The 26,434-nt window shown below is 43.0% G+C and overlaps 1 protein-coding gene and 1 non-coding gene across 2 annotated transcripts in view; one reads left to right on the plus strand and one right to left on the minus strand.

Annotated features, from left to right (window-relative positions):
* Positions 1-26,434, minus strand: part of LOC124797819 (urocanate hydratase-like) — a 376,388-nt gene that overhangs the window by 343,236 nt on the left and 6,718 nt on the right. The window contains exon 2 of the mRNA XM_047260847.1: positions 22,349-22,479. Coding sequence (XP_047116803.1) covers positions 22,349-22,479 — 131 coding nt within the window. The remainder of the gene's footprint in view (positions 1-22,348; positions 22,480-26,434) is intronic.
* On the plus strand, positions 10,962-11,045 carry Trnas-gga. Its single transcript is given in 2 exon segments — positions 10,962-11,001; positions 11,011-11,045. It is a non-coding gene; the product is annotated as a tRNA-Ser (tRNA).

The following is a 26,434-nucleotide window of genomic DNA, read 5'->3' on the forward strand; positions in this document are numbered from 1 at the left end:
CTATCTTATTTAATTTTCCATCTAGACATCATTGTTTATTTATCTTTAATAATTAATTTTTATGAAAATACTTAACTTCTTCAGGATAAATATCTCTTCCCAAAATATTGGGGCTAGTTAGTAAGGAAATTAATATGAGGTGTTTTCGAAGAATGGAGTTGCTTTCCTGTAGAATTCCAGTGCACTGCCTTCATTATCTAGGTCTGTTCACAAAAGGCCGAACCGAGCCCATTGGAAGGGTAAGGCTGTCCTGTTACATGTATATAATAGAATGGTTGCATGAGCAACAGCCGAAAATTAAAAATAAATGTGAAATTACATGTCGCTGACGGCGTTTCGGTTGACTCATAGATACGCCTTTACAGTAATAGAAACAACTGAAAAGCAAATGATTTCCCTGAATAAACTGGCCTTAGTTTCATAGATTGCAACAAACGTTCTCAATAAGTGATTTGGGAAATCCTCTGACAGAGAGTAAAAAACATATGAGTAGTCAAGATGCTAATTAATGTTACCAGAAGTCAACTACAAATGTTGGATATTCTAATCAAGAACAAAATTCTACGGTATCAGATCACTGAATATAGTGACACGAAATGACGTTCTTGGTTATTGTGAAGTCGATTACGATTGGTAGAAATTCCCGAAGCAAATCACTGTCAGTCATTGTCTTCCGTTCACATAGTATTTAACTTTAGGACTTTACGACCTGAAACTAAAAAAACACAATCTCGTTCCTTGGACTACTAGCTGATCAGAGACTTCAGAAAGTCACTAAAATATGACCTCTTACAATGATGAGAGTTAAAAGAGGAATGTGGCTATGCTTAACAAGAACGATGGATTATTAAACTCCAGTTGAATACAACTACGATCGCGAAGCTTACTCGAAGTGCTTTCGTATGCGTGCAGGTGTGTGACAGAACACTCTCGGGGTCATGCTGTGTTCTGAATCTGTTGCGTTACTCGCGAGGAGGATGCAGTGACATCCATCACCTATGACGTAGTGGAATTCCATAGAAGTAGGAGAGCAATGTATTTTTATGGGACAAATTAGTGCGACAAGCACCAGAGAGGATGACATCGCAGTCCAAGATGGCAGAATCCAAGATGGCAGTGGCAAGATACTAAAAAATCCAAGATGTTGGAACTGGCCTGTTTGTGCTATCAGGAAATTATACAAATGGGTAAAATGACAGAACTAGCCTAGCTGTATCAAGTAGCATCTTACCCGCCATTAAAACAAAACAGCGAATCACAGTTCTGTATTTTACCAGCCATTAAATCGAAACTGCCGATTAGTATACAGGGTGGTCCATTGATAGCGACCGGGCCAAATATCTCACGAAATAAGCATCAAACGAAAAAACTACAAAGAACGAAACTCGTCTAGCTTGAAGGGGGAAACCAGACGGCGCTATGGTTGGCTCGCTAGATGGCGCTGCCATAGGTCAAACGAATATAAACTGCGTTTTTCAAAACAGGAACCCCTATTCTTTATTACATATTCGTGTAGAACGTAAAGAAATATAAATGTTTTAGTTGAACCACCTTTTTCACTTTGTAATAGATGGCGCTGTAATAGTCACAAAAGTATAAGTACGTGGTATCACGTAACATTCCGCCAGTGCGGACGGTATTTGCTTCATGATGGATTACCCGTTTTAAAATGGACCGTTTACCAATTGCGGAAAAGGTCGATATCGTGTTGATGTATGGCTGTTGTGATCAAAATGCCCATCGGGCGTGTGCTATGTATGCTGCTCGGTATCCTGGACGACATTACCGAAGTGTCCGGACCGTTCGTCGGATAGTTACGTTATTTGAGGAAACAGGAAGTGTTCAGCCACATGTAAAACGTCAACCACGACCTGCAACAAATGATGATGCCTAAGTAGGTGTCTTAGCTGCTGTCGCGGCTAATCCGCACATCAGTGGCAGACAAATTGCGCAGGAATCGGCAATCTCAAAAACGTCTGTGTTGAGAAAGCTACATCAACATCGATTGCACCCGTACCATATTTCTATGCACCAGGAATTGTATGGCGACGACTTTGAACGTCGTGTACAGTTCTGCCACTGAGCACAAGAGAAATTATGGGACGATGACAGATTTTTTGCACGCGTTCTATTTAGCGACGAAGCGTCATTCACCAACAGCGGTAACGTAAACTGGCATAATATGCACTATTGGGCAACGGAAAGCCCAAGTTGGCTGCGACAAGTGGAACATCAGCGACCTTAGCGGGTTAATGTATGGTGCGGCATTATGGGGGAAAGGATAATTGGCCCCCATTTTATCGCTGGCAATCTAAATGGTGCAGTATGCTGATTTCCTACGTCATGTTCTACCGATGTTACTACAAGATGTTTCACTGTATGACAGAATGGCGATGTACTTCCAACATGATGGATGTCCGGCACATAGCTCGCGTGTGGTTGAAGCGGTATTGAATAGCATATTTCATGACAGGTGGATTGGTCGTCGAAGCACCACACCATGGCCCGCGCGTTCACCGGATCTGACGTCCCCGGATTTCTTTCTGTGGGGAAAGTTGAAGGATATTTGCCATCGTGATCCACCGACAACGCCTGACAACATGCGTCAGCGCACTGTCAGTGCATGTGCGGACATTACGGAAGGCGAACCACTCGCTGTTGAGAGGAATGTCGTTACACGTATTGCCAAATGCATTGAGGTTGACGGACATCATTTTGAGCATTTATTGCATTAATGTGGTATTTACAGGTAATCACGCAGTAACAGCATGCGTTCTCAGAAATGATAAATTCACAAAGGTACATGTATCACATTGGAACAACCGAAATAAAATGTTGAAACGTACCTACGTTCTGTATTTTAATTTAAAGAACCTAACTGTTACCCCAACTGTTCGTCTAAAATTGTGAGCCATATGTTTGTGACTATTATAGCGCCATCTATCACAAAGCGAAAAAAGTGATCCAACTAAAACATTCATATTTCTTTACGTACTACACGAATATGTAATAAAAATGGGGTTTCCTATTAAAAAAAAAAACAGTTGACATCCGTTTGACCTATGGCAGCGCCATCTAGTGGGCGATCAGCGCCATCTGGTTTCCCCCTTCAAGCTAGACGAGTTTGTTTCTTTGTAGTTTTTTCGTTTGACGCTTATTTCGTGGTATATTCGGCCCGGTCACGTACAATGGACCACCCTGTATAGCTGTAGAGCTGCAATCTTGGCAATGTACAAAAGTAGACACTTAGGGATTACAATTATGAGTAAATTATTTGTAACGATCACATATATAATGTTGTGGCTAAAGCAAACTAAAGACTAGGATTTATTGGCAGATCGCTGAGAAAATGCAACAGGTCTACTAATGAGACTGCCTACACTACACTTACATCCTTTTCCGGAGTACTGCTGTGCGGTGTGGGATCCATATCAGATAGGATCGATGGAGGACATCGAAAAAGTTCAAAGAAGGGCAATTCGCTTTGTACTATCGCGAAATAGGGGAGAGACGGCATTACGGACATGACACGAGAAGTCGGGTGGCAATCATTAAAATAAAGACAATTTTCGTTGCGGCAGGATCTTATCACGAAAGCTCAATCACCAGTTTTCTACTCAGGGTGTAAAAGTGTACATAGGAAGGAATGATCATCATCATAAGAGAAATAAGAGTTCGTGCAGAAAGATTTATGTGTTTGTTTTCCCCGCGCGTTGTTCAAGAGTGGAACGGTAGAGAAATAGCTTGAAGGTGGTGGTTCGATGAACCCTCTGCCAGGTATGATGCAGCTTACACACACACACACACACACACACACACACACACACACACACAGAACACACAATATTATCAGTGTTCAGAAAATCTTTCATGGAGCAGAAAGTGTTGTCCAGTAGAAAATCCAAAAAGTCGAAGCCGAATAAGGGACCAGACTTGAGACTTTTAAAAGATTACTAGAACAATACAGAACCAGTCATAACTGTACGCGAATAAAGTGCGATTGCAATTGCAATCAACGTGTTATACGGAATGAGGCTCGTAAGATGCAACACCCATTTTATTTCGTGAAAGGTTTATGATACCGAAACGAGATTTCGCAAATGACTATATATAGAGGGGCGTAAAATTTTCTTGTATTTCTAATTCTCTTAAGCCTTGAATCATTCTAGATATTGAAATAAATTGGGCTATTTTTAGGTGTAAGGATGAAATGTTTAGTGAGATTCTAAAGCTCTTGAAAGCACGAGAACAGTGATATCATGTTTGTTAGTGTTGGGCAGACCGTATTTGAGAAATGTGCAAACACTGAAAATAATGGCGGCTGCTATCGGCTATTGCCATCCGTTATACGAGCAAGAAGGTTCACCAACGTCACGATGATGAAACGTATTTCCTCTTTGCCATACTTTATCCGATATACGGAGTGTATCAAAAAGAATCATCCGATTAAAAAAATCATAACTATTATGTTATTTGAGATATGTGCATGAACAACGTAATATTGGAAAGAGCAAACTCTCGAGTTTGACGTCGTTCCCGCTAGCTAGCAGCAGTGTACTCACACTTCAGTTCTAGCAAAAGTCATGTTGGGACACAAGAAATCGTTTTTTGTTCTACGTTTTGCACAGTGCGGGTCAGTAATAACTGTTCAGCGTGACTTTCGTACTAGGTATGGTGTGTATCCTCCTACATCACAGAGCATTAGACGATGACATGAACAATTCCGAGAAAGAGGTTTTTGTGTAAAGGCAAAACGCCGGGCCGCCCTCGAGCACCTGACACAGACGTCGAACGCACCCGCCATAGTTTCACAAGGAGTCTGCAGAAATCCGTTCGGCGCGAAGCTCTACAGCTCAGTATTCCCATTATGTTCGTCTGACGAGGTCGCGTCAACGTTCACACATGAAACGATACGAAATTCAGCTACTGCAAGCTCTTCGTGAAGGTGACAAACAACAACGTGTGGAGTTCTGTAATTTCGTCCGTGGCAAGATGGAGGATGACAGTTTTCTTCCACGCTTAGATTTTAGAGAAGAAAAAACATTCCATTGAAACGGAAAGGTGAACCATCATAGTGTGAGAACATGGAGCACGGAGCAACCACATGCAGTTGTATAACATGACAGGGACTCTCCAAAATTTAATGTATTTTGTGCAGTCTCAGGGGAAAAGGTTTTCTTTGCTAAGGACACTGTTACAGGAAGCACATATACTGAAGCTCCAAAGAAACTGCTATTCATAGACATATGTAAACAGGTAGAATACGCCGCTATGGTCGGCAACGCCTATATAAGACAACAAGTATCTGGCGCAGTTGTTACATTGGTTACTGCTGCTACAATGGCAGGTTATCAACGTGGTGTTACAGTAGACGCACGAGCGACGGGACACAGCATCTCCGAGGTAACGATGAAATGGGAATTTTCCATTACGCTCATTTCACGAGTGTACCGTGAATATCGGGAATTCGGTAAAAACATCAAATCTCCGACATCGCTGCGGCCGAAAAAAGATCCTGCAAGGACGGGACCAACAACGACTGACGAGAATCGTTCAGTGTGACAGAAGTGCAACCCTTCCGCAAATTGCTGCAGATTACAATGCTGGACCATCAACAAGTGTCGGCAGGCGAACCATTCAACGAAACATCATCGATATGGGCTTTCAGAGCCGAAGGCCCAGTCGTGTATCCTTGACGCCTGCACGACACACAGCTTTACGCCTCGCCTGGGCCCGTTAACGTCGACATTGGACTGTTGATGTCTGGGAATATTTTGCCTTGTCGGGCGAGTCTCGTTTCAGATTGTATCGAGCGGGTGGACTTGTAGGGGTATGCAGACAACCTCATGAATCTATGGACCCTGCATGTCAGCAGGGGACTCTTCAAGCTGGCGCAGTTGGAGTGTTATGAGACCCCTGATACGTCTAGATACAACTCTGAAAGGTGACACGAAAGCATCCTGTCTGATCACCTGCATCCATTCATATCCATTTGGCAATTCCAGCAGCACAATGCGACACCCACACGTCAAGAATTGCTACAGAGTGGCTCCAGGAACACTCTTCTGAGTTTTCACACTTCCGCTAGCCGCCGAACTCTCCAGATATGAACATTATTGCGCAGATCTGGGGTGCCTTGCAATGTGCTGCTCAGAAGAGATCTGCACCCCCTCGTGCTGTTACGGATGTATGGACAGCCTTACAGGATTCATGGTGTCAATTCCCTCCAGCACTACTTCAGACATTAGTCGAGTCCATGCCACATCGTGATGCGTCACTTCTGCGTGCTCGCGTGGGCCCTACACGATATTAGGCAGGTGTACTAGTTTCTTTGGCTCTTCAGTGTATCTCGATATGCTTGAGAACTTTCTTTTCCCATAGTTCGAGACTGATTCGAACGACTTAACTTACCAACAGGATGGGCCACCGCCCCACTAGCATTTGGAAGAGCGGGAATTTTTAAATCAGAGGATTACTGAACGATGAATCGGTCACACTGGACCAAATGATTCAGCCCTACATTACTGGCCTCCAAGGTCACCAAAACTGACTGTATATGATTATTTCTTGTTGGATTTATAAAAGACTCTGTTTATGTGGCTCCGTTACCAACAACAATGAATGAACTGAGACGTCGCGTAACAACAGCTGTGGAAGCTGTAACTCAAGACATGCTCCCTGCAGTGTGGGAACAATTTAAATACCGCATAGACATATACCGTGCATCTCAAGGGGGCTTATCGAACACCTATGAAAAGTTATGAAAAAAGACTTTTTTGATTTCCCGTTCATCAAAAAACAAAATTCATTGTATATGTTTATTAGTTTCAGAAATATAGACGCGCCAAATCGGATGACTCTTTTTGATACACCCTGTATGGTTTGAATGCCGTTATAATGTGTATTGTTACATCTAAAAAGACAGTACTGTTTCAGTATATCGTCTGATACAAGAGTGAAGAGGATTAAACATATAACAAAATTACATGCCCTCAGCCGACTGTCATTTGGCGAAAATCTTGTTGGATACCTAACACCGTGCACGAAATGGAAAATGTGTTAAGTCCCACGTGGCTCACCCTGTATGATGGACTGTATATACGTCAAGTTATGAAACGTGCAAGAAGAAATTCGAATATGCTCAAGGCGGGAGTCGTCCGTGAGTCAGTGCCAGCGTGTGTTCCTACCCGTGTCAGTGCCACAATGTGCGTCGACGTTTGCGTCGTTGTGTGAGTGTGTGTGTTTATATCTTAATACGTATATTCATTTGTGTGTCTGTCCCTGTGTGTGACTGTGTTCGTTTATATGTGTGTTTGCGTGTAAGTATGTCGCTAATGGGTAACAGCAGAGTAATTTGAAAATTACATACATAAAAAATCAATTACCATGACCTGTTTAAGACAGCCCCTATAGAATCCAGAACTGGTCAATGGGCCGATTTTCTTCACGGCATTAATCATCGGATGTAAAGAGAAACCTACACAGCAATTAGTTTACAGACCAACCTGATGATGCAGAGAGGAAAGGCGAGGAAAATGAAGTTGGTGATCGATCCCTCTTATAAAAAGTAAGAGAGGTGAATGGTCATGTGGTACATGAATCATTACGTTTCATATTGAAGAATGCTACCACGCAAAGTAAATTTTCGACGTAGGATTTCGCCTTCCAGTCTATTTGCCGTATTTTGGGCTCGCAAATCCGAACGCCTTTTGAGTTGTATAACTGCTTGCGGAGGAAACAGGTTGCTGCTGTGTCTTTAAGCCGGTTGTGTTGCTATGGGGAAAACGATACGCTGCTGCTTTGGCTTCGTCCCAGGATTTTTACGTAACGGACTGCCCCACCTGGAGGAGAAGCTTCGAGGTTTCGCCGGCTTTGCCACTTGCTATTTGGAGAGCAATAAGACGTTTCACATTTCGCGGTTTCGTTTATGTGCAACGTGGAGGCAGGTACCGCCGGATGTACCAAGTTTTAAATTTCAGGGGTGGCCCGGATAGTCAGGTACAGAATTCAGTAATTTTTGAAATAACCACCGACTACCGTATGAATATCGTGTTGAACGCTGGTATGTAGCGTTTTGCGCTATCCTCTTCTGCATTATAGTACTGACATTCCGTCGTGGCTGTTACCGGGGTAGGTGGAGCGGCACGCAAGCTGCAGAGCATCCGTAGCCTGGAAGGATGGGGTGCAAATTTTGAGCCAGTATAAGTGTGGTTCCTGCGTGTGTGTGTGTGTGTGTGTGTGTGTGTGTGTGTGTGTGTGTGTGTGTGTACTTGTGTCCAAACAAGCATATAAGGCACATTCTCTGTTACTGAAACCATCGCATGTTGTTATTATACCCTTGCCGTCAAAGATAGTTGGCACAAAGTGCCCTGATAAGCGGTGGCCCGTTACAGATAATAAAGTGATCATTACCTTTTATTTTTGTTACGCTAATTAAATTTGTTTCTGTGAAAATACCTTCACAAGAGAAAAACATCCCGTTACGTGCAGTCACCAAAACGTACAACTCTATTGTGAAGAGATCTCCAAAAACAAACGTAATTGTGGTAAAAAACTTGATAATTGATAATTATGTTGTTATTCAGCAACGAGCCACCGGAGATCACGTGTATCCTTTTGCCAAAATATCTGGAAAATCTTGTCAGTGAAATTTGGATGAACCCTATATATCACTCATTACAGCAAATCAGTAACGTACTGATATTCCCGTTGTTTGAAGATCTTCTGCGTAATTTGCAGATATTGCTTCTCGGAAGCGGAATTTTTTGGCTTCGTGAAGACTGGGTTTCCAGAGGAATTCGATGGACACGCTTTCTGCAGTTTTTCTATGTTAATTAATGCAGATGCACGAGGATACTCCTGTCAGGTTTTAACATTATTCCCATCTACTTGTAATCTCAGAATTTGCCATATTCCAAAACCCCGGAATCCGATTAAGTACTAGTAATCCAGTCAATAAGGTTGTCAAAAATGCCGCAGTTTGTTTCGCAATTTACAAAAATTACTTTTTTAATATATAGCGTTGGCCTCCTAAATTCCCATTTCGTAAAAAAAGGAAAAGAAAAATCATTACATTTTTTTCCATTTTTTCCCCCTTTTAAGTTCTCCACTTGCTTCTTTGATCTTTGAGAGGCAATATTTGGCAAAAAAGGTTTTGATAGAGCCAATTGTCTGGTAGGAGAAGAGCCAACAGCATTTAGTAAAGATAAATCGGGCATGGATAATGATGAGACTATTGACACAGTAAATCGAGAAAAATTAAAATTATAGAAAACGAGGAATATACATCAGACCCATTTTTGGTGCTAAAAAATTAAAGAAAGTGAAGGAATTCAAGCAAATACAAGACTTAGGCACGCGTATAGCTCATAACCCACTATTTTTAGTCTGTGAATTGATGACATTTTAAAGAAATGGAAACCTATTAGATCCAGGAATTAATTTATCAAACAATGTCTATTCAAACACTCTTCTTTTTGCGGTCTATCAAATATTTATTCAAGTAAATTAGTCACAAATTGCAGAAATCCATGCATCTTTTAAGTAATCTTTGTAAATCATATAATCTTAAAATCTCAGTTAAGAAAAGGAAATTCTGGTTTTCAGAGGATGGGTTCGAGTCAGGTCTAAGGTTTTGCTGGAAAACACCTTACAACAAATATCGGACTTAAAAATATCTTGTCTGTGATATAAGTTTTAGAATCACTAGGACATTAGGTAAAAAGTTAGCACATTTCGAGCTATATTTGGAAACATTCAAAGAAATTTTAGTAATTAAGTTAGGAAAGAAACGAAAATGACATTTTATACAGTAATGACTTTACCCACGTCACTTGAGGGCAACAAAGCCTGGGTGCCGAATCAAAAGCAACTGAGTAAAGTACAATCGGCAGAAATGAGATTTTTAAGGAGTGTTTAAAGTTGCGCGAGAAAGGCTTTGACAGGAAATGAAGATATCATGAAAGAATTGAATATAGAATCAGGATGCACTACAATATTTAATAACTGATGTAATTGGACTGATCACATACAAAGAATGACCCACCGCAGCATTGGATTGTGTGTTGAGGGGGAGAAGAGATTATGGCCGGCTCAAGACACACTAGAGACAACAGTGAAGCTGGAACGGGCAAAAACGCCTGACCCATGACGTGTAGCAGGAGAAGAAGACCTTTGCACACATATTAAACACTACCTTGACATAAATACCCCGATGAGCGAAAACATGATCACTGCCAACGGCTAGACTGAAAGCCTCCTGGTCGACTTACGGGCACCTGACGCGCAAGGAAAGTGTACAATCGGAACACAGGCGAATGAGGATCTATTCTAGAGATGATACGGGCCGCAAATGGTGTAATTAATTGGTACAAGCGAGTCTGACAAAGGGTGAATTGTTATTGTCTTGGCTGTCAATTGTCCTGAGCGACTATGGAAAGTAGTGAAACCATGAAGTAAACGACGAAAGTACACTACTGGCCATTAAAATTGCTACACCACGAAGATGACGTGCTACAGACGCGGAATTTAACTGACAGTAAGAAGATGCTGTGATATGCAAATGATTAGCTTTCAGAGCGTTCACACAAGATTGGCGCCGGTAGCGACACCTACAACGTGCTGACATGAGGAAAGTTTCCAAGCGATTTCTCATACACAAACAGCACTTATCCGGCGTTGCCTGGTGGAAGGTTGTTGTGATGCCGCGTGTAAGGAGGAGAAATGCGTACCATCACGTTTCCAACTTTGATAAAGGTCGGATTGTAGCCTATCGCGATTGCGGTTTATCGTATCGCGACATTGCTGCTCGCGTTGGTCGAGATCCAATGACTGTTAGCAGAATATGGAATCGGCGGGTTCAGGAGGGTAATACGGAACGCCGTGCTGGATCCTAACGGTCTCGTATCACTAACAGTCGAGATGACAGGCATCTTGTCCGCATGGCTGTAATGGATCGGCTGGCCGGAGTGGCCGAGCGGTTAAAGGCGCTACAGTCTGGAACCGCCCGACCACTGCGGTCGCAGGTTCGATTCCTGCCTCGGGCATGGATGAGTCTGATGTCCTTAGGTTAGTTACGTTTAAGTAGTTCTAAGTTCTAGGGGACTTATGACCACAGCAGTTGAGTGCCATAGTGCTCAGAGCCATTTTTTGTAATGGATCGTGCAGCCACGTCTTGAACCCCTGAGTCAACAGATGGGGACGTTTGCAAGACAACAACCACCTCCACGAACAGTTCGACGACGTTTGCAGTAGCATGGACTATCAGCTCGGAGACCATGGCTGCGGTCACCCTTGACGCTGCATCACAGACAGGAGCGCCTGTGATGGTGTACTCAACGACGAACCTGGGTGCACGAATGGCAAAATGTCATTTTTTCGGATGAATCCAGGTTCAGTTTACAGCATCATGATGGTAGCATCTGTGTTTGCCGACAGCGCGGTGATCGCATATTGGAAGCATGTATTCGTCATCGCCATACTGGCGTATCACCCGGCGCGATGGTATGGGTTTCCATTGGTTATACGTCTCGGTCACCTCTTGTTCGCATTGACGGTACTTTGAACAGTGGACGTTACATTTCAGATGTGTTACGACCCGTGACTCTACCCTTCATTCGATCCCTGTGAAACCCTACATTTCAGCAGGATAATGCACAACCGCATGTTACAGGTCCTTTACTGGCCCTTCTGGATACAGAAAATGTTCGACTGCTGCTTTGGCCAGCACGTTCTCCAGATCTCTCACCAATTGAAAACGTCTGGTCAATGGTGGCCGAGCAACTGGCTCGTCACAATACGCTAGTCACTACTCTTGATGAACTACGGTATCGTGTTGAAGCTGCATGGGCAGCTGTATCTGTACACGCCATCCAAGCTCTGTTTGATTCAATGTCCAGGCGCATCAAGGCCGTTATTACTGCCAGACGTGGTTGTTCTGGGTACTGATTTATCAGGATCTATGCACCCAAATTGCGTGAAAATGTAATCACATGTCAGTTCTAGTATAATATATTTGTCCAATGAATACCCGTTGTCATCTGCATTTATTCTTGGTGTAGCAATTTTAATGGCCAGTAGTGTATAAAAGTCGGAGGCTTGCATACTCTGTATAGCGGGACAGATGGCGTTCTGAGGTAAATATGCCCACAGAGTACAATACTAGTGCAGGCAAATTCATTTCGATGCACATCGTTCAGCGTACAATGTTGAATGTGGTATTCCGCATCAGACGACACTTGCGTTTTTTATGATAACCCAAATACTTCGTCTGTCCCGTTTGCTGTGGGCACGGGATCATTGGACCTCGGACCTTATATTGATGGCTAGGTGTCGCCTTGCCGGATGAATCATTTTTATTTAAACTGGTCGATAGTCATGTCCGGAAACGCAGTCATCTGTGCACCCCCGCACGGGCGCAAGCCGGTTCGACAGGAATATGTTGGAGCGGACATAACTTGGGACTTCCATAAGAGCTGTGGAAGTAACTGAAGGCACCATGAGAGCTGTAGACGGCCTGAACGTTATAGCGGGTCCCCTGCATCCCATCTTGGCTGATATCTTCCCCGACGGCGATGACGTCTTCCAACAGGATAACTGTCCGTGTCACAAGGCCAGAATTGTGCTGTATTCGTGTGAGTAGTATGATAATGATCTCAGGCTGATGTGTTGGCCACTAGATTGCCCTGATCTGAATGCGATGGAGAACATCTCGGACGTAACTGGAGCTAATCCGCGTCTAGAAACCACCAGTTCGTAATTTATGGGAACTGCGTGATGTGGGCATCAGAAATCTGGGGCCACATATCTCCAGAAACCTACCAAGAACTTGTCAAACCCATATCACATGGAATCGCTACTGTATTGCCTTCCAAAAGTGGACCAATACGATACTATTTTAGCTTATCAAGGTATACTGCAAAGACAAAATTCTTACCAGAAAGATGTAAGGAAACCTCTCTGATTACGTGGCTGAACCTTGCGGCATTTCTATTATATGACGATACGTTACTGCAGAATATTCGAGGAAAAAGGGTATAGGAAAGAAATAACTTGATGGTGTTATACTGTGACGGCGACAATTACCTAATTTGCCAGTGGGAGCAGCGACGTAGGCGAAGTTTTTTGGGGAATCCGATGAAATACACAGCGCAGACTGTTAGACGGTCGTGAGCAAAAGTTATGAAAGAATTACTGACAGTGATTGAACAGAATATACACTCTAAGACAAAGGAAAACAACGCACCATGAATAAATTTTCGAGTCGGGCGGACGGTAGATGTGATGTACATGTAAAGAGAAATAAATGATTATAATTTCAGAAAACTTCGATGATTTATTCAAGAGAAAGATATTCACAAATTGAGCAAGTCAACAAAGTGTTGGTGCACCTATGGCACTTATACAAGCAGTTAGTCGTCTTAGCACTGATTCATAAAAAATGGTTCAAATGGCTCTGAGCACTATGGGACTTAACAGCTATGGTCATCAGTTCCCAAGAGCTTAGAACTACTTAAACCTAACTAACCTAAGGACATCACACAACACCCAGTCATCACGAGGCAGAGAAAATCTCTGACCCAGCCGGGAATCGAACCCGGGAACCCAAGCACGGGAAGCGAGAACGCTACCGCACATATTGATTCATAGACTTGCAGGATTTCCTCCTGAGGGATATCGCTCCAAATTCTGTCCAATTTATGAGTTAGATTGTCAAAATCCCGTGATGATTAGAGAGCCCTTCCAGTTATGTTCCAAACATTCTCAATTGGATAGAGATTCGGCGGGTGTGCAGGTCAAGGTAGGGTTTGGCAGGCATGAAGACAAGTACCAAAAATTCTCGCCGTGTGCGGACGGGCATTATCTTGCGAAATGTAAAACGAGGATGGCTTGCCACGAAGAGCAACAAAACGGGGCGTAGAATGTCGTCTACATGCCGCTGTGCTGTAAGGGTGCCAGGTATGATAACCAAAGTGGTCCTGCTATGAAAAAAGAAAAAAAAATGGCATCCCAGACCATCACTCCTTATCATCGGACCGTATGGCGGGTGATACTGAGATTGGTATCCCAACGCTGAACGTGGCATCCCCAGACACGTATTCGGCGTGAAGTATCATTGACTGGAGTAGAATTTTGTTCACTGATGAGTCCCGCTTCGAACTGAGCCCTGATGACCAGCAGAGAAGTGGCTGGAGACGCCCCGGACTGTGGTGGGATACCAACCTGACTGTCGGCCGCCAAACTGCCTGACAACCAGGAGCGATAGTCTGGGATGCCACTTATTTTCCTCGCAGGACTCCTTTGGATGTCATCCGCGGCGCTCTTGCAGCACAGCGGTACGTCGACGATATTCTGCGCTACGTTTTGTTTCCCTTCATGGCAAGCCACCCTGGTCTTACATTTCAGCAAGATAATGCCCGCCCACACAAGGCGAGAGTTTCTAATGCGTTTCTTCGCGCTTGCCAAACCTTAACTTGTCCAGCAAGTTAGCCTGATCTCATCCCAACTGAGAATGTCCGGAGGTTATGGGCTGAGCCTTCCAAGTACCTCGGGATTTTAGCAATTTAACGCGCCTATTGGACAGAAATTGGCACGATATCCCTCAGAGGACATCCTACAACCTTGTCAATCAGTTTCAAGCCGAATAACCGCTTGTAACAAGGGTTACATGTGCAGCAATGCGTTATTGACTTGTTCAATTTCTAAAGGTCTTTCTCTTGAATAAATCATCCATTTTTACTGAAACTGTAATAATTTATCTGTACATGTTAACCCTTTCGGTCACGGCGTCCTCATATAAGGACATACTAAATAAGTGCTTAGTATATTAAAATTCGTTAAATTTTACTATTTGAGATTGTTGTCCTCATATTGTCACAGGCAGAGAGTTTATTTGAGAACATTGTCGATCTGTGGTACCACAAAACAAAACTGAATGTGCACAGTCACATGGACGTTTCCCAGTAGCCTTTGTACCACCCATCAGCCGGTTAATATATTCTGAGTTAGGTATAAACAATTATTTGTGCGTAGAAAGGTGCATTCTTGAAGGTATGTCTTTCAGAAAGAAAGGTAAGTGACATATTTATAACTTTATACATGAGGACAATGTGATTGAAAGGTTATAATAGCATAAAAACTTAGGACATTATTTCGCTGTCTTTTTAGTCATCTTACGGTGATTTCACAATGCCCCGAGTCTAAGATAGAAGAAGGCCACTTACAGAAGAAGAAGTTATACAGCTCGTTAATTCATCTGAAATTGACGATCTATCTGAAGATCCTAGCTATAATTTTGAACAAGAGGACAATGATGGAGGTAATGGTAGACGTTTTATATCATACGGTATATTGTAAGCTGAGTAGCCTAGACACTGAGATAATCACGAAACACTCGTACCATCCAAACGACAATGCATTGGCAGCGAGAATGTTATTGTTGCTTACGAATTTGTTACAGTGCAGCTAAACTAAAGCTGAATATCCATTCTAATCGTAGCAGACTGAAAGGTAGCTTTCAATGTCCACATTGGTAAGTCTGATGTCCGTTCACGTGCTTTGCATCCGGAGATGGCATGGCGATAGCCATACCTATTGGACATTTTGCGGGCTTTGCACGCAAAGACAACACGCAGTTGGCTGCTTTTGAAACTGAACACGACTTTCGACGGTTTATAGCCAGTTTTGCAACCTGAAACATATTCCATTATGTAGGCACTGAAAACATTTACACGGCCGTGTGCCCACCTCAAGATCGACATAAAATGAAATTAGCGGCTTTTTCATCTGGGCTACTCAGATGTACGTTTTTTATATTTCTTTTTGTAATAGCCTTTTTATGTTCTGGAGATCCCCTTAACATCGTAGCGCAAAACAATGATGACGATGAACAAGTCCATCCTGAAGTAGATATTGTGCCTGAAACTGATGTGATAGACGTTGCTGATCTAGGGTGGCATCATCATTTTGGAGAATGAATACATAAAAAAGATACTTGGTATAGGAAAAGAGGACTCACGTATAGAGTTCCTTTTACCAAAAGATTCAAATATTACTCTGAGCCACTGGATAAACTTGAGAGTCCCTTGTTCTCGTGCAGAAATGTGTCGAATGCACCAATATTTATGCACTTTACGGAAGTGTAGGTAATTTTGCTCCAACAACAGAAAAAAAAATACTTTCACTTATAGGAATTCACACTCTGATGGGAAATTTGAAAAACCACAGGATAAGATGTTACTGGGGGCCACAGTTACGTATTTCCCAAATGGCAGACACTGGGTCAGTTAACCAGTTCCTCAAATTGAGACAGAAGTTCCACTGTGTTGACGTAACAAGTGATCTATTTTGGAAAATTAGACCAATATACAATTCCATAAGAGAATTTACCAATAGAAGAACATCTTATTGTCGATGAGCAAATGGTGCCTTTTAAGGAATCACTGAATGTAAAAGGACCAAGAGTGGCAAGATGTTTATAGTGCTGATAGACGATAAATATAATGCTTTCCTCAAGACTTTTCTTTTGCTCTTTGAAAGTTGCTTTCCGTTAGAACGTTCAAAACAGGGTACTAGCACAAACAGGAAGCCTGAGTGGCTGACTAGAGGGATAAGAATATACTGTAGAACAAAGTGGCAATTATATCAAAACGTTAGAAACAGTCAAAATCTAAATGCAGCAGCCCATTGAAAACAGTATTGTACCGTGCTTAAAAAAGTTATTAGGAAGGCAAAAAGTATGCGGTATGCAGATAGAATAGCTAAGTCTCAGGATAAAATTAAAACCATACGGTCAGTCGTAAAGGAAGTGGCTGGTCTGCAGAGACAGGTCGAGGATATAGAATCAGTGCGTAGTGGGAATGTCAGTGTTACCGATAAGTCGCATATATGTACAGTATTTAATAATCACTTTCTGAATATAGAAAGTGAACTAAATAGAAACCTAGTCCCAACAGGGAATCATATAGCGCTCGTAGAAAAAAATGTTCCGAGACTATTACCTGAAATGCTCCTCCATGATACTGACAAGATGGAGATTGAGTTAATAATTAAATCAATAAACACCAAGAACTCTCATGTATATGACGGGGTATCTAGCAGAATACTGAAGTATTGTTCTATGTATGTTAGCCCAGTACTTAGCCATATCTGTAACTTTTCCTTTAGGAGTTGTCGGTTTCCTGACAGATTAAAGTACTCGGTAGTGAAGTGACTTTATAAAAAGGGTGACAGGGATAATGTTGACAATTATAGACCTATTTCTATGCCATCGGTGTTTGCTAATGTTATCGAGAAGGTTGTATATACAAGGCTACTGGAGCATTTAAATTCACGTAATTTACTGTCAAATGTACAGTCTGGTTTTAGAAATGGTTTAACAACTGAAAATGCTATATTCTCTTTTCTCGGTGAGGTTTTGGACGGATTAAATAAAAGGTTGCGAACGCTAGGTCTTTTCTTTGATTTAACGAAGGCTTTTGACTATGTTGACCACAAAATAATACTGCAGAGGTTGGACCATTATGGAGTAAGGGGAGTAGCTTACAATTGGTTCGCCTCTTACTTTAAGAACAGAAAGCAGAAGGTAATTCTCCGCAATATTGAGAGTGGTAGTGATGTTCAGTCCCAATGGGGCACTGTTAAGTGAGGCTTTCCCCAAGGGTCGGTGCTGGGGCCGCTGCTGTTTCTTATTTATATAAATGATATGCCTCCTAGTCTTACAGGTGATTCAGAAATATTTCTGTTTGCTGATGGCACCAGCTTGGTAGTGAAGGATCTTGTGTGTAATATTGAAACATTATTAAATGATGTAGCCCATGAAATAAGTTTGTGGCTTGTGGAAAATAATTTAATGCTAAATCACAGTAAGACTCAGTTTTTACAGTTTCTAACTCAAAATTCAACAAGAACCGATATTTTGATCAGACAGAATGGGAATATTATAAGCGAGACGGAACAGTGCAAGTTCCTAGGCGTTCGGATAGATAGTAAGCTGTTGTGGAAAGCCCATGTTCAGGATCTTGTTCAGAAACTAAATGCTGCTTTATTTACCATTAGAATAGTATCTGAAATAAGCGACAGTTCAACACAAAAAGTAGTCTACTTCGCATATTTTCATACGCTTACGTCATATGGTATTATTTTTTGGGGTAATTCTTCTGATTCAAAAAGGGTATTTTTGGCTCAAAAACGGGCTGTTCGAGCTATATGTGGTGTAAGTTCGAGAACCTCTTATCGACCCCTATTCAATAGTCTGGGAATTCTGTCGTTGCCCTCACAATATATATTTTCTTTAATGTCGTTTGTTGTCAGCAATATTAGCTTATTCCCAAGAGTTAGCAGCTTTCACTCAGTTAATACTAAGCAGAAATCAAATCTGCATGTGGAATGCAATTCCTTGACTCTTGTGCAGAAAGGAGTGCACTATTCCGCTGCATCCATTTTCAATAAGCTACCACAAGAACTCAAAAATCTTAGCAGTAGCCCAAGCGCTTTTAAGTCTAAACTGAAGAGTTTCCTCATTGCTCACTCCTTCTATACTGTTGAGGAGCTCCTGGAAGAGCTGAAAAATTAAACTTACGAATTGTCGCCTGAATACGTTTCTTATACACTCCTGGAAATTGAAATAAGAACACCGTGAATTCATTGTCCCAGGAAGGGGAAACTTTATTGACACATTCCTGGGGTCACATACATCACATGATCACACTGACAGAACCACAGGCACATAGACACAGGCAACAGAGCATGCACAATGTCGGCACTAGTACAGTGTATATCCACCTTTCGCAGCAATGCAGGCTGCTATTCTCCCATGGAGACGATCGTAGAGATGCTGGATGTAGTCCTGTGGAACGGCTTGCCATGCCATTTCCACCTGGCGCCTCAGTTGGACCAGCGTTCGTGCTGGACGTGCAGACCGCGTGAGATGACGCTTCATCCAGTCCCAAACATGCTCAATGGGGGACAGATCCGGAGATCTTGCTGGCCAGGGTAGTTGACTTACACCTTCTAGAGCACGTTGGGTGGCACGGGATACATGCGGACGTGCATTGTCCTGTTGGAACAGCAAGTTCCCTTGCCGGTCTAGGAATGGTAGAACGATGGGTTCGATGACGGTTTGGATGTACCGTGCACTATTCAGTGTCCCTTCGACGATCACCAGTGGTGTACGGCCAGGGTAGGAGATCGCTCCCCACACCATGATGCCGGGTGTTGGCCCTGTGTGCCTCGGTCGTATGCAGTCCTGATTGTGGCGCTCACCTGCACGGCGCCAAACACGCATACGACCATCATTGGCACCAAGGCAGAAGCGACTCTCATTGCTGAAGACGACACGTCTCCATTCGTCCCTCCATTCACGCCTGTCGCGACACCACTGGAGGCGGGCTACACGATGTTGGAGCGTGAGCGGAAGACGGCCTAACGGTGTGCGGGACCGTAGCCCAGCTCCATGGAGACGGTTGCGAATGGTCCTCGCCGATATCCCAGGAGCAACAGTGTCACTAATTTGCTGGGAAGTGGCGGTGCGGTCCCCTACGGCACTGCGTAGGATCCTACGGTCTTGGCGTGCATCCGTGCGTCGCTGCGGTCCGGTCCCAGGTCGACTGGCACGTGCACCTTCCGCCGACCACTGGCGACAACATCGATGTACTGTGGAGACCTCACGCCCCACGTGTTGAGCAATTCGGCGGTACGTCCACCCGGCCTCCCGCATGCCCACTATACGCCCTCGCTCAAAGTCCGTCAACTGCACATACGGTTCACGTCCACGCTGTCGCGGCATGCTACCAGTGTTAAAGACTGCGATGGAGCTCCGTATGCCACGGCAAACTGGCTGACACTGACGGCGGCGGTGCACAAATGCTGCGCAGCTAGCGCCATTCGACGGCCAACACCGCGGTTCCTGGTGTGTCCGCTGTGCCGTGCGTGTGATCATTGCTTGTACAGCCCTCTCGCAGTGTCCGGAGCAAGTATGGTGGGTCTGACACACCGGTGTCAATGTGTTCTTTTTTCCATTTCCAGGAGTGTATTTCATTTTATCTGTTTCTATTATCATGTTACAATTTCATGTATTGACTCGTTCCATGACCATGGAGACTTCTCCTTAATTTGGTCCCACGGAACAATAAATAAATAAATAAAACAGTATGTGAAGCGCAAACTGAAACCATGGGGAATAAATATATTTGCACACTTGTGAACAAGCGGTCAAATGTTTGATTTTATAATACGAGCGATATTCAGAAAGTAAGTTCTGATCGGCCAAGCAATGGAAACCACTGTGAAAATCTAATAAAACTTTGCACATATGCGTTCGACAGTGTCTCTAGTACACCACTTCGCTCTTTTCAATTCTGAGCGCATGGTGAGCACATAAAGATGCGTAGAAAATAGTGTCCTGGTGAGAGATTTCCCCTGATGTTATACAGCCCGCATTACAGAATTGTCATACGGTTCCTGCTTTGTGGCAATTCTCGGTCAAAATCTGCAGAAGCAATGAAAATGCTCCTGCAGCGTTTTTCATGGGAAGTGTTTGATCACCCGTTCTGCAGCCCGTAATTGGCTCCCTCTGTGTTTCATCTCTGCTCACTTTAAGTACTGGCTATGAAGACAGCATTTTCGCACAGACAACGAACTTTCTATGACGAGGGTAGTGGAAAGTTGGTACAACGCTACTACAAATGTCTAAGTCAGAGTGGTGAATATGTAGGGCAGTGGCTGGAAGCTGTAGCTAACTGTTGCAGGTAAAATATTTCTGATTTTCAAAGTGGTTTCCATTTCGTGATCATTCAGAACTTACTTTCTGAATAGCCCTAGTATATCAAGGCTCGACGGCAGAACTTATCCAGCAGTGTTAAAATTTTTTGGTCTTGGTGCATCAGTAGTTGTGAAATCAGTAGAAGTAACGATTTCTCAAATTATAGCCTCCTGCAGTACTTTAGAAATAAGAATATTTACACAATATGTACAGCGAGCCAAAATCGCTTCAAGAAATCACCATTTTCGAGTGACAAAGACATGAAAGAATGTGGTGGAGGCTCTGTTGAGGAACTGATAAATGAAGATGGAGTAGTTATAGTAACAAAACGGTATGAGAATAAGCCAGTGATGTGAGAATTGGAAACAAAGATGTGTGTAAAATAAGGAATAAAACCGAAAAGAAATATGTTGAAATCGACCCGCCAGAAGTTATTCAAGTTTACAATCAACATATGGGATGGGTCGACAAGATTGATTTTCTGATCACGATTTATCGCACATTCATCAGATCGCGAAAATGGACACTTTGCATGTTGGCTCAAGCAAGTGATATTGCATGTGTAAAGGCATGGATTGAATACAAGGAAAACGCATCAGAATTAGGTGTTCCTAAAAATAAGACCGTTGATTTGCTTCACTTTACGGCAAGTGTGGCCAAAGTGGTGACAAAAATAGATAAGCCAGCTGCCAGGAAAAGAGGGCAACCCACTAGTGAGAGGCCAGTGCCATCTCCAAGTACTTCAAAACGAGCCAATGCGGAAGTTCGTCCAGAAGCCGATGTTCGTTCGGACAACGTTCAGCATCTTCCAGTGGTCAGTGACAAGAAAAACCTTCTGACAGGTGCAAGAAACCGGGTTGCGAAGACAGAACCAAATTTTACTGTGTTAAATGGAACATTCACTTACGTGTGGATTGGAAAAAAAAAATTGTTTCTTTGATTATCATTTTTTGTAAGTATAAATCCATAGTTAATGTATATAATCATTAAGTAAGCATTGTGTAATTTATGAAGTTTGGTGAAATATAATAGCCGGCCGAAGTGGCCGTGCGGTTAAAGGCGCTGCAGTCTGGAACCGCAAGACCGCTACGGTCCCAGGTTCGAATCCTGCCTCGGGCATGGATGTTTGTGATGTCCGTAGGTTAGTTAGGTTTAACTAGTTCTAAGTTCTAGGGGACTAATGACCTCAGTAGTTGAGTCCCATAGTGCTCAGAGCCATTTGAACCATTTTTTGAAATATAATAAAATAAAATATTTTGACTTTTCGACTTGTACTGCGCCCACTTTAACACAATGTCCTCATTTCGGGACGTGTTGTAGCCCCCCTTGGGTGCACCTTGGGATATTTTATACATCTGAAAAATCATAATTTAATTCGAAGAACTGGATACAAAGCCATGTCTTTTTTTTTCACGAAAAATATAATTCGTGACCGAATGGGTTAAGCACATCTATCAATTTCCTTCCCATTCGGTTAATCCCTTCGTAGTGTGTCCTTTTTTTGCCTCAAAGTATGCTATTGATTACATGTCTTAGTAATAGCAATTACACCATTATCTAGAGTGAAACGAGTCTGGTCAGCTTTCTTACCTGACAGGGAACTTGGGCATTAGGCGGTACATGTAGATGTGTCCGTACTCGTTCAGCTCCTGGGCGAACTCTGGGGCCAGTCTGGAGTGGTACTCCAGCGGGAAGTAGCGCAGCGCGTTCTTCACCGCCAGCTGCAACAGACGGCCATGCGACGGCTCTCAGAGCATTTTTTTGGTTTAATGGGGCTGGCGGCATAGTCACTATGGGCTTGCAATCGTCAGATGTCAGCCTTGTTATCACTACAGTCTACTGTCCTCTGTTAGTGCTATCGTACAAGAACGCAGTAGCTCTTCCTCGAGTAACTCAGTGTTAACACATTATAGTTAAAGCAGTTGTACTGGCTTCACAGTAACTACATATTCACAGACAATGCTAGAAGGAATGACACATAATTATTTGGCAATTGGACGGACACAGTGATAACTCCACCACAACTAAGAAGAAGAAGAAGAAGACGAGGAAGAAGGGAAGTAAGGAAGAAAAAGAAGGGAAAAAGGAGGCTGCAGAAATAGCCGGGTAAAACTAACTTCTTCGAAAGTGTCGAGCTTTCGCTCACATGATGGAACAAACCGCAGATACATCACAACACAAAACTCATGTTTCATAATGTTATTTGTCGTTGTAATGTCACTATGCACAATTTTTGTAAAGTTATTAATAATAAATTTCAGTAGAAAAAGGTTCATAAGACTCTAAGCTATAGATAATTTAAATAAATTTTACAATGAAATGAATACCCTTAGCTGCACACAGGCGTTGATATGTCAACGGGGACAGTTGAAAATGTGTGCCCTGACCGGGACTCGAACCCGGGATCTCCTGCTTACATGGCAGATGCTCTATCTATCTTTTTTATGATCTCATTTTGTTCGTTAATGTTCGTTGCATTTGTCCGGGGCGGACGTCCCTTGACACATGTTCAAATTTATTGTTGACCCATTCACTAAGTTTTTTTTATTACAGAGGGCAGCTAACCCTCTGACCGAACACGCAGAGCTACTGTGCTGACAGTCTATCTGAGCCACCGAGGACACAGAGGGTAGTGAGACTGCAGGGACTTATCTCTGGCACGCCTCCCGTGAGACCCACATTCGCAACTTATTGTCCCGCACTATATTCATAGTGCCCCTGCCCATTATGCTCATTACTCGAGACTTTACTGCCGATTCCCGTAAGAGTTCGGGCACTGTTTGTGCATCCGCATAGAAGAAGATGGTCAAATGGCTGTTGAGCCTTAACTGCATATGTATATGAAGATGGTATCTGTTCTTTCGGAGTTGGAAGTTGTCCATTACTGATGTAAATTTCAGGCTATTAAAAGTATCGGGTTCTTAATTTTCAGGGCTTGTTTTTGGATTTAATTCTTTGGGTATTAAGTGTCTCTCAGAAAGTTACATTATTTGTTTTTGTGGGCCATGGTTAGATTCGACCGCCCGTAATTTCACCTCTCGTGCCAATCTCTTCATTTCAGAGCTTACACTCAATGTTCTCAATAAATTGCTCAATATATCTTCCCCCACAGCTTGTTCTCTCTCTATGACTCTCACTAGTACCACAGAAGTTATTATTTGAGTTCTTGACACATGTAATATCACCCTGTTCATTCTTTTGAATATATTTTCGACTTACTCCTTCCATAGCCCAATATGCGGAGAAACTCTTAATGACTTATCAGTCCACCTGATTTTCAACATCCTTCTCTAACATCGAATCTCAAACGCATCGATTCTGTTTTTTTTTCGGTTTTCGGCAGCTCCTAATTCTTTGCCATAGAATTTTGATCTCTAAACGTACGCTATCTGATCTAGCGTATCTGGATACCCACTAGATAACTTTAATACGAGGTGTGTCCGCCTTTCCCCTTTATCACGGCTTTAACTCCGCTGGGGACAATTTTTGAGGTGGCTGAATGTCTGAGGAGGAATGGCAGCATATTCTTCATCAAGAACCGAAACCAGAGAAACTAGTGATGTTAGATGCTGTCGTCTGAAGTGAAATGGACATTCTTAATCACCTCAAGAGGGACTCTGGGCAGGGCAGTTCAATCCAGGGACGTTACTGTCCACAGACCATTGCTTCACAGACGATGCTTTATGACAGGGCGCTCTGTACTACTGATACACTCGTCGTTGTCTCCGGACTTTTCCTGTACTGTGCGCAGTTCATTATGCCATATAATGTGTTCATATACTTACGCATTTACCATTTCATAAGCGCAATAAGAAGACCAAAAGTCTAATCACGAAAAAGACTCCCACACCGAACACCATCTTCGTATTTAACTGTTGGCTCTGCATATGATGCTATGTAACGTTCTCCAACATTTACCTAACCCAAACCCTTTTATCGGATGAGGATATGTTGAAGCGTAATCTATCAGTACAAATGACTCGTTTCCTGTCATACACTATGCAGTGATGCCTCAGTTTACCTCACTTCAAGCATAACTTAGCAATAACTGTAGAAATATGCGGCTTTTGAGGAGTTGCTCGGCCACTGACGCCAATTATTTTTGACTCCCTAGGCAAAGTCATTGAGCTTGTTGGACTGAGGTGTCACTCTGGAACTTACGAATGATTTCGTCCGCTGACTTCATTCGATGTCTACAATTACACTCCGTAAATCTTGACGGTCCCTTTCAATCACTAAATGGGGTCCCCTGGTCTTGATTTACCTGTAGTTTTCTTTTGTGTTTCCGGTTCACTGTCGCAACACAACAGTCAACTTCAACAGATTTAGGGGGGTGTAATGTTCCTTAATCGTTTGTTACTCAGGTGACATACAATGATCAGTCGACGTTCGAAGTCACTCAGCTCTCCTTACTAAACCATTATGTTGTTACTGCTTCCCTTCTGACAACACAAAACTCTCCATCTCCTTTTATACTGGCGGGTCCGCCTTTTATGACGTCCAGCGATTAATAACGCATTACATAGGGATATCTGGATACTGATGGTCAGCTAAAAAAACAATCTCCATGGAATTAAGACCAATATGTGATGATAGTGGACTTCATTTGACCAGGACCTTTTCGCTTGCGTTAGTCTAGCTTTGTGTCCTCCTTGCTTCATCCATCGTGTGTTATTTCGCCTCCGAGGTAGCAGAAGACCTTCACTTGACCTGTTTCATGGTCAGTAAATTTGATGTAAAGTTTATTCATCATATCAAATGGCATTAAAAAAATTTATTGCAGTTTTTATTAATTCCTGGAATTAGTAAATTCGAAGCGTATCATTTAAGTGTTGGACTAATAATTTTCGTATCTGACTGCTGCTACACCAATTTACCAAAGGCCATACGATGATTGAACCGATTGCTAGATATCTGTGTTGACATCATGGGGGCTTTCAATCACTGCAAATATCGAGGTGCTAATATGTATCTCAATTCATTTTCCATTCTATATATTTAATTGCATATCCCTTATTTAATGAGTTGCATGATTCTGAGAAGTATTGGCTGTGCCAAAGCAGGCAGCAAGGGAGGCCACTCGCGTATTGGGGCAGTGCCTGGTGAGAAAGGGTGACTTCTAAATGGTTGACCGCTTGGACCTCTCAGATTAGGGGACAATGGCCTAACTGCTGAAAACAAGTAAACGCTGCTGGACACACTCTATTGCCTGCTATGGTGATAGCTGGTGTGTGTAGAACTAAAATTCTGTAGAACTGCACACCCCCCCCCCCCCCTATTACTCTGCAATTGGGAATTCCATACAAAAATCTCAGGATGGGGGACAATGTCGTGCGTTCGGACCAATGCTAAGCCGCGCGGGATTAGCCGAGCGGTCTCAGGCGCTGCAGTCATGGACTGTACGGCTGGTCCCAGCGGAGGTTCGAGTCCTCCCTCGGGCATGGGTGTGTTGTTTGTCCTTAGGATAATTTAGGTTAAGTAGTGTGTAAGCTTAGGGACTGACGACCTTAGCAGTTAAGTCCCATAAGATTACACACACATTTGAACATTTGAACCAATGCTAAATGAGTAAGTAAAGAGTCGGTACCTCTGGTCAAAGGACAGCCGGGTGGTGTCTATTTTCGCCGATCGGCCTTCCGAGAAAACTGAAGGATGCATGGCTGGTCGAAAGACAGT

Source organism: Schistocerca piceifrons, chromosome 5 (genome assembly GCF_021461385.2).
Source record: "Schistocerca piceifrons isolate TAMUIC-IGC-003096 chromosome 5, iqSchPice1.1, whole genome shotgun sequence".
Classification (NCBI taxonomy): domain Eukaryota; kingdom Metazoa; phylum Arthropoda; class Insecta; order Orthoptera; family Acrididae; genus Schistocerca; species Schistocerca piceifrons.